General features: G+C 41.3%; 1 protein-coding gene across 1 annotated transcript; it reads left to right on the top strand.

The window, feature by feature from the left end:
- Positions 1-7974: 7974 nt before the first annotated feature.
- On the top strand, positions 7975-14614 carry LOC133011461 (uncharacterized). Its single transcript, XM_061079190.1, has 4 exons — positions 7975-8033; positions 8137-9785; positions 12010-12088; positions 12242-14614. The coding sequence occupies exons 2-4, from the start codon at positions 8139-8141 to the stop codon at positions 13867-13869; spliced, it is 3354 nt and encodes a 1117-aa protein (XP_060935173.1). The 5' UTR covers positions 7975-8033; positions 8137-8138; the 3' UTR covers positions 13870-14614.
- Positions 14615-14816: the final 202 nt, after the last annotated feature.

The raw sequence follows: 14816 nt of genomic DNA, 5'->3' as shown, positions 1-14816 counted from the left end.
GAAAAGTCGCAGTCATAATGAGAAGGGCTGAGAGGGAGAGACAAACAGAGCCACGGGCCAAGAGCCGGCTGCCACAGCACAACAAAAAGCACTTGTGTATGATAGATCAAACTGTGAGAGGAAGATGAAGGGCACGGCTGGGTCAGATAGAGAGAAATCCTCTGTGATCGTCCCCATCTTTCACAAAGAGCGTCCGCGCTGTTACAGGAGACAGTAAGGAGAGACAGATGGCGCAAAGGGAAGGTAATATATTCAAAGAGAGAGGCAGAAAGAAACTAAGAAAGAAACAATGGGGTGAGGAGCAAGAGAAGGCTGGCTAATGAGCCATTAGACTCCTGGGCACAGACAGTCCTCTATCTTTACAGACCGGAGCGAGGCCCCAACACTGAGAGAGAGAGAGAGAGAGAGAGAGAGAGTGAAACACTACAAAAGGTTGTTTGTACTCGTTTAGTCTTTTTGTGGTCGTTTTGCATTACTGTGTAACTACAAAGTTTCTTTCCAGTTGTGTCGTGTCCCTGTGGTTGTTTATGTTACTGTCCTTTGTTTTGTGTTTCTTTGTGGTCATTGTATCTGGCCACATTTTGTCCATATGGTTCCATTGCATCTCTGCATCTTTGTTTTTCTTTGTTTTTGAAGTCGTTTAGTGTCTCCGAAAAGTTTGGGGTCATCTTGACACCTTAGAGTTAGAGTCTCACTCAATGTGTCTCTTTGTAGTGTTTTTGTTTTCTACTGTAGTCTCTCTGCATCTGTCTGTAGTGGTTTTGTGTATCTTTGTAGTAACCCTTCTCCACACCTCTGGCCCCCTGAGCTCCTGAGCCTGTGCGTGGTACGACCCCTTCAGTGATTTGTCCGTGGAAACCGCAGGGTCTTAGTGGACATCTTGGAGTTGGCCAGTTGACCCCTTGAGCTTCTGCACTGCACAGCTGGCTGAACACATTGGATCCCACAGCTAATCCAATCGAAGGAGGTGCTGAAGCTGTTGGAATGGGGTGAGGTGGGAACGGTCTGGTTTCGGGGTGAACTGAGCCTTCCTCACATTTATCTTGGTCAGGTGGAACACTGAATGGACCTAAGCAGCCACCAACCCTCCTCTTTACTGCAGCTTAAAGATGATGGAACGCCAGAAACCACAGGGGCTTGCTTGGGCAACACTGAGGCAAGATATAGATTACTAGGGAAACAGCACAGAGGGATACACAAGGGAATGCATTTCAGATGAGCGCACCATTACTTTCAAGCCTTTTACTTGTCTGCTGGAGCTCACCGGCTTTTGCTTCCTCCGAAAAATCAATTAAAGACCAGATTTACCAAACATTGCAGGCGTGTGACGACTGATGAGTATTTAAAAATCTCTCTGCCTCCCTGCGTGTCTCCTCTGCTATGGATCAATAACCCTTTTATACTGTCTATAATTGAAATGCAGGGAGCCTGAGGTGATTTAGTTGGCTTTAATTTCCTTGTTTGTTATGAATACAAATATAAGCCCAAGGACACCAGATCTCCATTCATCTATGAACACACACCTTCTAACATTTGCTGAGATGTATGATAACAAAATCAAAATCCAAAATATTGCAAAAACGCTGAATAAAATTTCCTGGGAAGTGAGTTGTAATACTCAAATGTTGTTGTGTCTAACCTGTCAAAACCTTATATCAAAGTGAATGATGTGGCTGCTCCCACAAAGTGAAGCCAAAGTGTCTCGATCACCTCCTGGTGGCTGTCTGAAGTATAGGTCGTAAATTGTACCCCCTCAGTGTTAGCATGTTGGGACATTGGCCAAAAAAAAAAAGGTCCAAATACAAGTCAAATAAATTTAAATTAAGTTATTATTTGACGCAATCAAAATTGTCTGAAATGTCTTGATTGACAGCTGAGATCTTTTGTTGACCAACTCAGTTCAGAACAATTAATTCACCAATAATTTTTTCTTTAATTCACGCTCATCTTAAGAGACTTTAAACTCTTTAAGTTTAGTAATTAACTGAATATATAAAATGTTCATTCAGAAGTCTTGGCTCTCTGTCTTCACTAAGGCCTAATGGGCTCTAATCACAGTACTTCCCATCCCTTCCTTTACTTTAGTCAGCCTCATGTGCACTTTACAATCAGAGAGAGGCAGAAATTACAGTGGGACAGAGGGGAAAGTGAAGGCAGCATGGTAAAATGAGGAGGAAAGAGCAAGAGGAGTGCAGCACCTTGTTAAAAGCCCCTCTGTGACAGCCAGGGAAAGGCTGCGCCTCAGAGTCATTAAATGTGGCTGAAGTCGGTCGGAGACGAGCTGACACAAGTAGGAGGTTTCAGGGGAGGGTGCTGCAAAATGTGGAGAGGAGTGCTGGTTTGAAAACAGAAGATCAAGTAGCAGCTTGTTAAGAAAACTGAGGTTGCAGGAGTGGAGGAGCAACACTAACAATCAGTCACTGGTTTCACCACAGCTTCTACTGAAAATCAAATTTGTATTTTTTTTTATCTAAAAAGCAAATTATGTGAATAAGAATAAAGGCTTAAGGCTCCCATAGATACATCATTATTTGACCTTATTCTTATAAAACTGTTTGATAAGCTTAAACGCAATTAAACTATTAACTCCTGAACATTTGTAGAAAATAAGAACACGGTGAATCAGTGGATGTTTTTTCAGTAGAATAACTCTCCAAACATAAACCATACATTTTCTTCCGCCTTTATATATTCACCGTGTTGTAAACAATAAGGGCAAACCTTACACTTTGTACAAATACATTAATTGAGATCAGACACATCCGGATCATTGTCTGGAAACAAACCAGGTTTCCCCTGTTCATATTAGCACTCCTCACAGGCCTGTAGTTTTTGTGTTATCCTGCTCAAAGACACGTTGGTTGTGCTTGACATGATTATTGAACGTCACTAATATTTCAGTCCTGGTTGATGAGGGAGCATCTGAGGTAAAAAAAACAAAATAAGTGCTCAACAGTCTCTAAGCTACTTTGTTGTAAACATAACACATGAGTGATTGATGTTCCTCAGATCGATCAATAAAAAATCAGATTGTAATTATTATAATAAAGTATAATAATTACAATCTGATTTCATGCTGCACACAATGGGAGTACACATCAGCAGGACACAATAAAAGCAGTTTGTTATCATGCTGAGTAGTTGAAAATATGCAGCCTGTCACCTGGACCTCCTATGTTGTGTTCACATTAAACGCAAAGCAAAACTCTGCACAATGTGAATACAGACAATGTGAATACAAAGATGTGAATTTACAGTTTATTGTTAGAAATTTAAATGTTGTACTTGTAACCATATTTAATGGAGAGCTGTCCCTGTCAGTGCAAACCTTTGTGACAAACACTGATGTTTCATTATAAAAACCAGCATGAACAGTTGGAGTTGTTTGGTTCAGCATTAATGGATAAAGCTGTTTAATGGCTGCAGACCGTGAACAGTGACGCTGGTATCAAAGAACTCATTAAAAACAATGACGCCGCATTAAATACATTGTGTTAAATTGATTCCTGTGAATCTCTGGAGCCTCTCAGAGGGCCGTTGAATTAAACATGGGAACAACGAGAGAAATAATATACAAATTAAATGTAATACAGTAAACGGCTGGTGCTGAAAAGACCACAAATAAGTAACAAACATATCAGAGTGTGAAAACCCTTTTGTGTGTTGGTTCTTCGATCTATAGATTCCTGTACAATTGAAGAAATGGAGTAAGTGTTTCACGTGCGGGCCACTGCCGGCTGTGGAATTTTCATTTCAGTGCAAATGTTAACAGACCTGAACTGACACTCAGTTACTGACAGACACTTCTGCATGGAGTTGGAGATTTTGCTGCTGACGGTTATACCATCACAGCAGTATTCGTCACAGTATTCATCACAGTATTGATACGTTAAAGTGAGAAATAGCAGTAATTTCTTATCATCATTCATCAGGCTTCACAAACAGCAGACTTACAGGAGCTTATGACCTCTGTGACATCAAAAATATTGTTTTGCCTCATTGAGTCTTCAATCATTCAGTCCCTGTCAAATGTTTCAGTCACTGACACAGAGTCTACAGCAAAAAATGAATAATTCAATGGTTGCAGAAGCTTATCAGGGGAACCTCTTGTGTTTGGAGGCCATTCTAGATAACAGTGTAAATCCAAGTCACCACAAGCGTAATGAATAAAAGTGTAGATAATACACATAAACAGCCTTTGCTCTCGGAAATAAGCTTTCTGATCCTTCTCCAGGCTCCGCTAGGGGAGTAACACAGATCCAATACACAAAAGACTCAGGAAGTCTTCTGGCACTTTAAGGTGTATTTTCTATTTTGGTTTCAATGCGTCACTTTATGAGGTTCAAGTAACTTCTCGACAGCTTGTGTCCCACATCTATAGAATCCATTCCTCCTCATATGACATTAAAAAGCCTAAAAATCTTCACGCTCTCGGCTGAGTTCCTGGAGAAGAGGATGTGAAGATGAAAGATGTAACTTGACAGTAATGCTACATGACGTACTTTAAATCGAGCTGAATCTCAAGCTCAGGGTTTCACTTTTCCAGGAAATGTTGATGAAAAGGTAAAGAAGTGTCTCCACGCTCTTGCTTTCCGACGCTTAAAAGCACTTCTTTTAAGAAGAGGGGTGAGAAAGTGTTAATCTGTGAACACCCTGATTAAAAGGGAGTTGTCCTTGTGAGCTTTCCAGAATTTCAAAATCATCCTATCGAGGAGAATCTGTAGCGGATCGTCTGGGGAACTGAAACACTGGAGGGAGAGGACTCTCATTTGGCTCCAGTTCTGCTGTGTATGGCAGCCATGTTCCCCGGGCTGATGGATGAAGGGAGGAACTCATCTCATGACTAATTATTTATCTTCCCTCCAGAGCTGTTGTGTCTGGGGTTGGAACCAACACAACCCCTCCGCCCTGACCAAGCAGTGAACAAACCAGAGTGATGGAGGTGCATGGGTTTCCCCCTTTGTTCAGTGTAGAGCGAGGCTGCCACACAAAGCGCCCACAGACAAACTCTGACAGGTGATATATCTACTTTCCCGAATAACTTCTGTGAGATTAAGACTAGTATTTTATAGAGTGGATTCATGATTAGCTTTTTAACATCATTGGTGCCAAGTAGGTCTGTCACTCTTCAGTTTTGAAAGAAAATAAGAAGTAATCCATCCTTCCATTCATCTATTTAGCCAATCCCTCCTGACATGGGGGGGGGGGGGTACAACATTACAGGTCACCAGTGTATTGCAGAGAGAAACAACCACTCATACGCTGACACGGGATTCAAACCTTGTTGTGAGGTGACAATGCTAACCACTGCACCATAGAGGAACTAACACAAACCTAATCCAAGTTAATTCAAACACACATAGCCCATTTTTTGGAAATAATAATTTGTTGTGCCTGTGTTCAAACATAATCTCCATTATTATGTGAGACTGGTTTCTGTTTCTAGTTCAACCAATCACATTGAGCAGGCTTTTTAAAATGTGTCTGTATTCATATGCTGATAGCTGTTAACAGAGATAAGCCAAAATGTTGTCTGGACCCAAAAGACCAACAAAACAATGTCTGTTTGTGTTTTGTGTAGAGAAACTTTTGACTACTGTGTACTTGTCACACAACACAAAATATCGGCTGCTGACCTCAGAGGCTTATTCGATGTCAGACAACAGCCAATAGGCTCAGAGGTTGGTGTTTACCAGGGTTTGTTCTCGTTTGTTTGGACAAACCAAAAGTTACAAGTTTACATGTTACCCGCAGAACCCAGATACCACTTGATTATCTTCAGATGGAATTTCATGCAACGTTAAAATAGTGCATGTGTATTTGTCCTCCATTGGGACTGATGAGGTCAATTACAGTTTCAATGTCATGAGTTTCGGATTAAAAACTAACTTTACTTCAAAATCCCCCTTTTCCAAATGATTAGAGCCTAAGTGGGAATCTATGAATATCCTGTGGCTTCGTTAATGGTGATCTCTAATTACTGAGTTCAACCTGCAGTCCATCATTCAGATCTCGTGGGCTGCAGAATGTGCTGCTGAGTCCAGGCCGTACTGCAGACTCACACTCAGCTAAAACCTGAGCAGACACCTGGCAGGAGGAATTCAATTCTAGCAGAGGGAGGTCTGTGTCCTCCAGCACTTTGAGCTGCGCTAATCTCTTATTCATGTACTGAAGGTGAGAGAAGAGAGGAGCAGCTACGAGTGAGAGTCCAGTGGGTCGAGGAGCAGGGGTGAAGGGGGAGAAAGAGAGCACTGGTGGTTAAGAGATGGAAAGGGTGAGTATAGGTAAAAAAAAAACAGGGGAAAAAGCCTCGACTCCCTCTCATCTTTCCGTGAACCTATCAGTGGGTCCTGCGGAGGAGAAGAAAGGCTCCGATCCTGGAGCTCCGCACAGACGGCGATCAAAAGGAAACCCCCGTCTGATCCAAATGTCGTTTGAATGTTTTATGGTAGCCGCGGCGTTGAGGTGAGGCTCGAGGAAGACGTGGCTCGAGAGAGATAAGATCAGAGGTGGTGTGTCATATTCAGATGAGAACATCACATTGTGGAGATTTTTTTTTCCCCCTCAGCAGACAAATAGTTTATTTACATAATTCAAAATGCTGTTAAAAAATATATCCAAGTGTCTCATGACTGGATTTTCAAAGTCTCAATCCCTTTACATTATGTCTAGATATGGTTAATCAAGTCATTAGCAGCCACTGAGGCTGTGCTGGCTTTTCACATTAACACTATAAAGCTGACAGCGAATACATGCATGTTGAATAATGGAGCTCTGAAATACATTTGTGCAAGGTGCATACATCGCACACAGCGGCAGACACATATATCCCCTGTAACTGGCAAACCTGCTGCATCATGGGTGCTAATAGAGTTGTGTTATTGAAAGGTTAAATAGGCTACATGGTATTTATCAACCATTGGACATTTTTCATCAGCTCACACCTACACTGCCTATGCCTTACAAAAATACACCATTTATACCCCTAACAAGGAAGTTGTGCCCCCCCCCCCCCCCGTTTGTTTGTTTGTTGGTTACTTGAGTTTGTTGTTTTTGAGCAGGATTACTGCTGAATGGATTTCCACAAAACTTGGGGGAAGGATGGAACATGGGCCAAGAAAGAACCTTTCCATGGATCTGGACAAAGGGGCAGAGGTTTTTCCACCAATCTCCTAAGAAATAGTTAATGGATCATGCACACTCTCACAACTATCAGTCTCTTATGTTATTTTTCATTAAGATCCAATTATTCTAAGAGAAATCTAACAATGTTTCTGAAAATAAAATAAATTCCTGGACACATTCCCTGATCCACACAAATATTAAATAGGTTCCTCTTTGGGTCATGTTCCACCCCTCTACAGGATTTCACGATTCTTTGTAATATCAAATTAACACTTACCTTGGATGTGTCTTCATGTTGCGTAAATTAAATCACACATGAAAGGACTGAAACCTACATGCAAACACGTCTTTCAGCCTCACAGGACACAGGAAGCTACTGTATTCAAAGCCTTGTTTCCTCAAGTCTATTTACAGTTTATTATGCAGATATCGTCCCTATAAGCACTCTCATGTAATTCTAATGCTCACACACATGCATGTGCAAAGGCTCATTTAAAATTGAACATGTTGTGCTGTCTCAGAACTTTCAGGTCATGTGTGCATATGATACTGGACATGAAAAGGATTTCTCAAGCTCCTACACTGTGAATATATAAACAAGTAATATGAATAACATGAAAACGGCACATAGCTGCTCATATAGCTGCATACGAGATGAATTCTAGACTGTGCACGACTCCTGACTGAGCTGTGGTGGATTTGAGAAGAAAAAATACATTCGTGAAGTGGGTGAGTTGTGAACAAAGTCAGTAATGGGTTAACTTGTTCAATTCAGATAAAGGAAATGGGGGGGAAGGGGTTCTTCCTGTTCACTGTTGAAACAGAAACCTAAAAGCAAAGAAGAGGAACTGCATGGTTTTACTTGAGTTTACACGTCCCAGCAGTTAAGCAAAGCCTTCATACAACAGGTAAAGTTTAATTTTGATAATTTTGCACTCCTGTTTTTAATGTTAACTAGTAAATAATATGTTCTTCTCACGTTTTAATTTAATTTCTCCTTATATTTTCTAGACATGGCTTCAGCCAGAAGTCTAATAGCTGACGAGGATTTTCTTTGCTCCATTTGTCTGAGTGTCTTCACTAAGCCTGTGTCAATCCCCTGCGGGCACAACTTCTGTGTTGACTGTATCACAGGGTTCTGGGACTCTAGCAATCCTAGATGCCAATGTCCACTGTGTAACGAGGCATTTTCTAGCAGACCGATGCTCCGGGTTAACACAACCATCGCTGAGCTGATTGAAAAGTTCAAAAAAACAACTCAAGAAATATCCTCTGCTGCCGTTGAAGAGAAACAAGCAGGAAGTGCCGTTGAAGAGAAACAAGCAGGGGAAGTGCTGTGTAGTATCTGTGAAGGGGCGAAGCTCCCAGCCCTGAGGTCCTGCTTGGAGTGTGTCATGTCTTATTGTGAAACGCATCTGGAGCCTCATCAGAGAATTGCCACCTTGAAGAAGCACACGCTGATCAACACAGGGGAGGACCTGGAACGCAGGCTGTGTGACAAGCATGGCAAGCTCATGAAGATGTTTTGCATTTCAGATAAAAGTTTTATCTGTCACGTCTGTAACAGCAGTAACCATAAAACCCATAAAACAGTGACCATAGAGCAGGCGGCTAAAGAGCTAAAAACCCAGCTGGGATTGAAGAAGAGTCAGAGGGATCAGATGATCGAGAAACGTCAGCAGAGAATTGAAGAGATTGAAAACTCATTGGAGGCTAGCAGAACTAACGCAGCGATGACACTGTCAAGCACTGTGAGCGCGGTGCATGATGCGGTGGACTACATTAAGAGGAGCCTCGATGAGTTCACTGAGGTTATCGAGACAAAGCAGGGAAAAATTGAAACTGAGGCAAAAGAATTAATTCAAGAACTTGATCGGGAAATTGTGCAAATAAAGCAGGAAAGCACGCACCTCGATGCACCGACTAACAAAGACCCCTTCATGTTCATTACAAACTTCCGTTCTCTTAGCATCACTCAGCCCAAGCTGAAGGTCTTGGCCGGGATGACTCTTAAATGTCCCCCCTTTCCAGCACAGGGAGCCAGTCTGAGGGCAACACTCATGGGAGACATGAGTAGGCTGTGTGATCCTGACTTGAAAGAAAAGCAGCAGCATGCTGTAGATGTAACTCTGGATCCCGACACAGCAAACCCCAAACTCACACTTTCTCCAGACAGTAAGATGGTGACACACACAGACAGAGAGATAAAACATAGAAACGTCCCGGAGATGTTTGACCAAGTCTTAGCTGTCCTGGGAAAAGAAGGATTAAGCTCAGGAAAATTTTACTACGAGGTCCAAGTTAAGGACAAAACTAAATGGATTCTAGGAGTTGTAAACCATTCAATCAACAGAAAGGGCAGAATACAACCTAGCCCCGAGAACGGTCACTGGACCATTTCTCTGAGAATGGGAACTGAGTTTACAGCCAATGCAAACCCTCCCGTCAACTCCCATCTGAGGGAGATGCCTCAAAAGGTCGGAGTGTATGTAGACTACAAGGAGGGTGAAGTCTCCTTCTACAATGTAGACACCAGGGCGAGAATCTTCTCCTTCACTGGATGCAACTTCACCGAGAAGCTCCTTCCAGTCTTCGGCCCCGGTAATAATGATGGCAGTGAAAACTCCGCCCCTTTGATCATTACTTCCGTCACACACAGCGCCTGAGTTTTTTGTTTGTTTTCCGAGAAGAAGAAAAAAAAAGAAAGATAGAAGAATGTTGAAATGTTTTCACCCGTCAAACTGAGTTGTGCAAAACCCTCATGTGCTGTGTTGGAGTGGATACTGTGCAAACAGGAAACTGTTAAATACTGTTGTGTGTTGAATAAGTATTTGATGTCCCTCATTTGACATGTATTGACTAAAAAAAAGATAATAATAAAGGTGGTTTAAGTAGTTGTGATGTCTTTGTCATTGATTACTTCAACATGCAATTAAACTATATGATAAAAACTGAATATAAACTCCAATTAAAGACCTAATGCTAAGCTCAGTCACCACTTGCAAATAATTCATTACATTTCTTTCCTATTACATATTAAAATACACAAATAATGATGAGTCTGCTTTTTCCAAACGGTTGAATGAGATTTTAATGAGTTCAACGGGACAATTTCATCCACCCTGTAAGCAGTGATACCAGGTCTACTGCAAAATGGAAGAAGAATGAAGAATGAAGAATGAAGTGCATGAAGAAGAGGGTGTGGCTGAACGTCATAAAAGCATAGCTTTGTTTTCGAGCTCTCACTCTGACTCACCGGGAGTTAATTATTAATAATGAGTCAGGAACAGGTTTTAAAGGACGGGAAACCAGCAGCTGGGTCAGGTGCCTCCCAGGACACGTACAGAAACCCTCAGATTATGAAACGTACTTCAAATATCTAAAGAGAAAAGACTGATTATGCAGACGAATAGACCTCCTCAGTGTTGCATTACTATAAAGTGTACAGGTCTGTGCAGAGTCCTTCAGAGGGGAAAGTGCTTGAGGATCAAAAGAGGGAACACGTAACCAGATTTTAAAACATCAACCACCAACATAATTCACAGTATAACCTTTCAATTACAGGATCAAAACAGAACGTTATATTAAATCTTACAAGTACATCATTGACTCACCATTTCACACCTGGAAACAAGGGACTTGTTGCCATTGTAGCATTAACCTATTTTCAAAATGTATGAACCAATCAAAAGGGAACAGATAGATTCATTTAATCGCAAAAAATGTTCTGTCCTCCACACTCGCACAACAACCGGAGAACTATTCTAGTCAATTTACTTTTATGAGAATCTCTGCAGTCAGGGTCAATGAACTTAACTGACACACAAGTTGATGCTGTATAATGTTAGTACTGATGCATGTGACTGGCAAAGAACAAACAACAATTCCAAATGCCTAAGAAATAAGAAGCAACAAATTATTCCTTATTCACTGTCAATTATTGTTACATATTTAATGATTGTTAACATATCCATATATAAAGCACATGCACTTTTATTGTAGAATGTCTTTATCGCTATGCACGCTACAAAAGGCAGAGAAATAATAAAACATTAAAGTTAACACTTTTTAGTAACTTAAAATCTACCAGGTGAAATTCCTTGAGATAATGTGTGTTTTGACTTGGCATTATACAAATAAAAACGATTTTAATTAAAATTGCATAAGTACATAGAAGGAACTTAAAGTTAAACCCTAGTTACCTGCCTCTGAAGCTCAGTGGGTTTGTATTGCCAGTAAATCTTCAGATTCATCAAGTGGGATCAACTTAAGCAGAATTCAGGTTAGTAGATCTGAAAATGTTAAATCAATGTTTAGATATGTTTAAGAACTGAAATGTGATCGGTTTTACAAATAATCACACACAAAAAGACGCTCATCTGTCTTTGCTTAAATGTTTTTAAAATGTTGCACGGTGCAGTTAAGATTTTCTCTCAGTCCTTTCTCACCGTGTCCTTTTTACAAAAGCTCTCGTTTAAACTATAAAAGTCCAAAAATGTGTTCCAGTTTAATGCTGAAATGAAATCAGGTTTCATTATGAAGTTTGACTCTGAGCATAAATTCAAAAACAGTTTCACCACTCTAAAGGAGAGGATATACCAAGCTAAATAAGATCATACGTAACTGACACTGATTCAGTGAGTGGATGAAGTCATATTTCTCCAACACTTGGGCAGTTTACTTTGCTGCTCATTCACTTCACTTACTTTTGTTCAACATCAAAAGCAGCAGTGTGGAGAAGTCTGTCCTGGGCTGCTGCTAAATGATGCTGATACCAATAGAAAAATAGGATAAGTCAAGCAGTCTGTGTGAGAAAGAAAAATTTGTTTGTGATGTGGGTGACTGGTGACCTAAGTCAGTAATGGGTTAACTTGTTCCATTTAGATAAGGAAACTGGGAGGGAACTGCTTTTCCAGTTCACTGCTGAAACAGAATCTCTCCAGCAAAGGAGAGGAGCTTCATGGTTTTACTCGCGTTTACACGTCCCAGCCGTTAAGCAAAGCCTTCCTACACCAGGTAAAGTTTTATTTGATACGTTAGCACCCCTGTCTTTAATGTCAAATAGTTAAAATATATTCCTCTAACTTTGTAATTTCATTTCTCCTTATATTTCTAGACATGGGTTCAGCCAAAAGTGTAATAGCTGACGATGATTTTCGTTGTACGATTTGTCTGAGTGTCTTCACTAAGCCTGTGTCCATCCCCTGCGGACACAACTTCTGTTTTGACTGTATCACAAAGTTCTGGGACTCAAGCGATCCTAGATGCCAATGTCCACTGTGTAACGAGACATTTTCCAGCAGACCAATGCTCCGGGTTAACACAATCATCTCTGAGCTGATTGAAAAGTTGAAACAAACAACCCAAGAAAAATCCTCTGCTACCGTTGAAGAGGAACAATCGGGAGAAGTGCTTTGTAGTATCTGTGAATGGGCAAAGTTCCCAGCCCTGAGGTCCTGCTTGGAGTGTGTCATGTCTTACTGTGAAACGCATCTGGAGCCTCATCAGAGAATTGCCACCTTGAAGAAGCACACGCTGATCAACCCAGTGGAGGACCTGGAACGCAGGCTGTGTGACAAGCATGACAAGCTTATGGAGATGTTTTGCATTTCAGATCAAAGTTTTATCTGTGACATCTGTAACAGCAGTAACCATAAAACCCATAAAACAGTGACCATAGAGCAGGCGGCTCAAGAGCTAAAAACCCAGCTGGGATGGAAGAAGAGTCAGAGGGATCAGATGATCGAGAAACGTCAGCAGAGAATTGAAGAGATTGAAAAATCATTGGAGGCTAGCACAACTGACTCAGTGATGGCACTGTCAAGCACCGTGAGCGCGGTGAATGATGCGGTGGACTACATTAAGAGGAGCCTTGTCGAGTTCACTGAGGTTATCGAGACAAATCAGGGAAAAATTGAAACTGAGGCAGAAGCATTAATTCAAGAACTGGATCTTGAAATTGTGCAAATAAAGCAGGAAAGCACCGACCTCGATGTACCGACTGGCATAGACCCCTTTGTGTTCCTTACACGCTTCCGTTCTCTTAGCATCACTCAGCCCAAGGTGAAGGACTGGGCTGGTGTGACTCTTAAATGTCCCCCGTTTCCAGCACAGGGAGACAAGCTGAGGGCAACACTCATGAGAGACATGAGTAGGCTATGTGATCCTGACTTGAAAGAGAAGCAGGAGCATGCTGTAGATGTAACTCTGGATCCTGACACAGCAAACCCCAAACTCAGACTTTCTGCAGACAGGAAGAAAGTCGCACACGGAGACAAAAAAGTGAAGCATAGAAACGTCCCGGAGAGTTTTGACCAATTCTTAGCTGTCCTGGGAAAAGATGGATTCTGCTCAGAAAAATTGTACTACGAGGTCCAAGTTAAGGACAAAACCAAATGGCTTCTAGGAGTTGTAAACCATTCCATCAACAGAAAGGGCGACATACAACCTAGCGCAGAGATCGGTTACTGGACCATTTGTCTGAGAAAGGGAACTGAGTTTACAGCCAGTGCAAACACTGCCGTCGACCTCCATCTGAGCGAGATGCCTCAAAAGGTCGGAGTGTTCGTCGACTACAAGGAGGGTGAAGTCTCCTTCTACAATGTGGATACCAGGGCGAACATCTTCTCCTTCACTGGATGCAACTTCACCGAGAAGCTCTTTCCAGTCTTCGGCCCTGGTCATAACGATGGCGGCGAAAACTCCGCCCCGTTGATCATTACTTTCGTCACACACAACGCCTGAGTTTTTTGTTTGTTTTCCATGATGACGGGATTCTAGTTTGTCCCAGCCATCAGTGCCAGGGCTGTGTGCCAGTGTGCGTCACCTGTTACTCAAACAGCTGTAGATCTCAAACAGAGTCTCCATGAAGCCAACAGGACATCCACTTAATCTTCATGATCTGGACACTATTAAAGATGCTCTTACACACTAACACAAGAGCTGCAGATCATTGATGACATAATGGATGGGTTTAAAGGGCATTTGTCATTCAGTTTTTCTCAGATAATTATTTCCCCACAAATCAATGAGTTCAACGAAAAACGTGATTGTTTTATGAGAACCAGACTCACACATGGTGCCTTGTCCTCTGATTGGAATAAGCCAAACGTGAGAGGTGCAGGATAAAGTCAAATTAAATAACGAATTAAAGTCCGCTTTTCCTTCTTTTTCAACAGTTGTGTTGTTACAGTTGTATCTTTATTGAGAATGTTTCACTTAATTCATTTTAATCGGACAAAGAAAAGGGATTTTTGAAAATGTGTTTCTTACTTTTTAAAAAATTGTTCTTGCTTTTCTTGATGATCAATCAGATTCTGATATTTAACACCTGATTGGACGTTGTAGCTTTAGGTTGTGCTCATGTGCTGTGTTGGAGTGGATACTGTGCAGACAGGAAACTGTTAAATATTGTTGTGTGTTGAATAAGTATGTGACGTTGCCCATTTGACAACATGTATTCACTAAAGAAAAGATAAGATTAAAGGTGGTTTAAGAAGTTGTGATCTCTTTGTCATTGATTACTTCAACATGCAATTAAACTACATGATAAAAACTGCATACAAACTCCTATTTAAGACACAATGCTATGCCCAGCCACCACTTGCAAAGAATTCATTACTTTTATTTCCCAGTGTATATTAAAAAAACACAAATAATGATGAGTCTGCCTTTTCCAAACAGGTAAATGA

The sequence above is a fragment of the Limanda limanda genome, chromosome 10, assembly GCF_963576545.1.
Source record: "Limanda limanda chromosome 10, fLimLim1.1, whole genome shotgun sequence".
NCBI classification, from domain to species: Eukaryota; Metazoa; Chordata; class Actinopteri; order Pleuronectiformes; family Pleuronectidae; genus Limanda; species Limanda limanda.
The sequence above is the reverse complement of the archived record's forward strand: the minus strand, read 5'-3'. Positions and strand labels throughout refer to the sequence as shown.

Bases quoted from the DNA above. Each gene is read 5' to 3' on its own strand.
- LOC133011461 (XM_061079190.1), top strand. From the start codon at position 8,139: ATGGCTTCAGCCAGAAGTCTAATAGCTGACGAGGATTTTCTTTGCTCC. The intron at 9,786-12,009 runs GCCTGAGTTTTT...TGTTCCATTTAG, and splicing joins TTACTTCCGTCACACACAGC to ATAAGGAAACTGGGAGGGAA. The intron at 12,089-12,241 runs GTTTTACTCGCG...TTATATTTCTAG, and splicing joins CAAAGGAGAGGAGCTTCATG to ACATGGGTTCAGCCAAAAGT.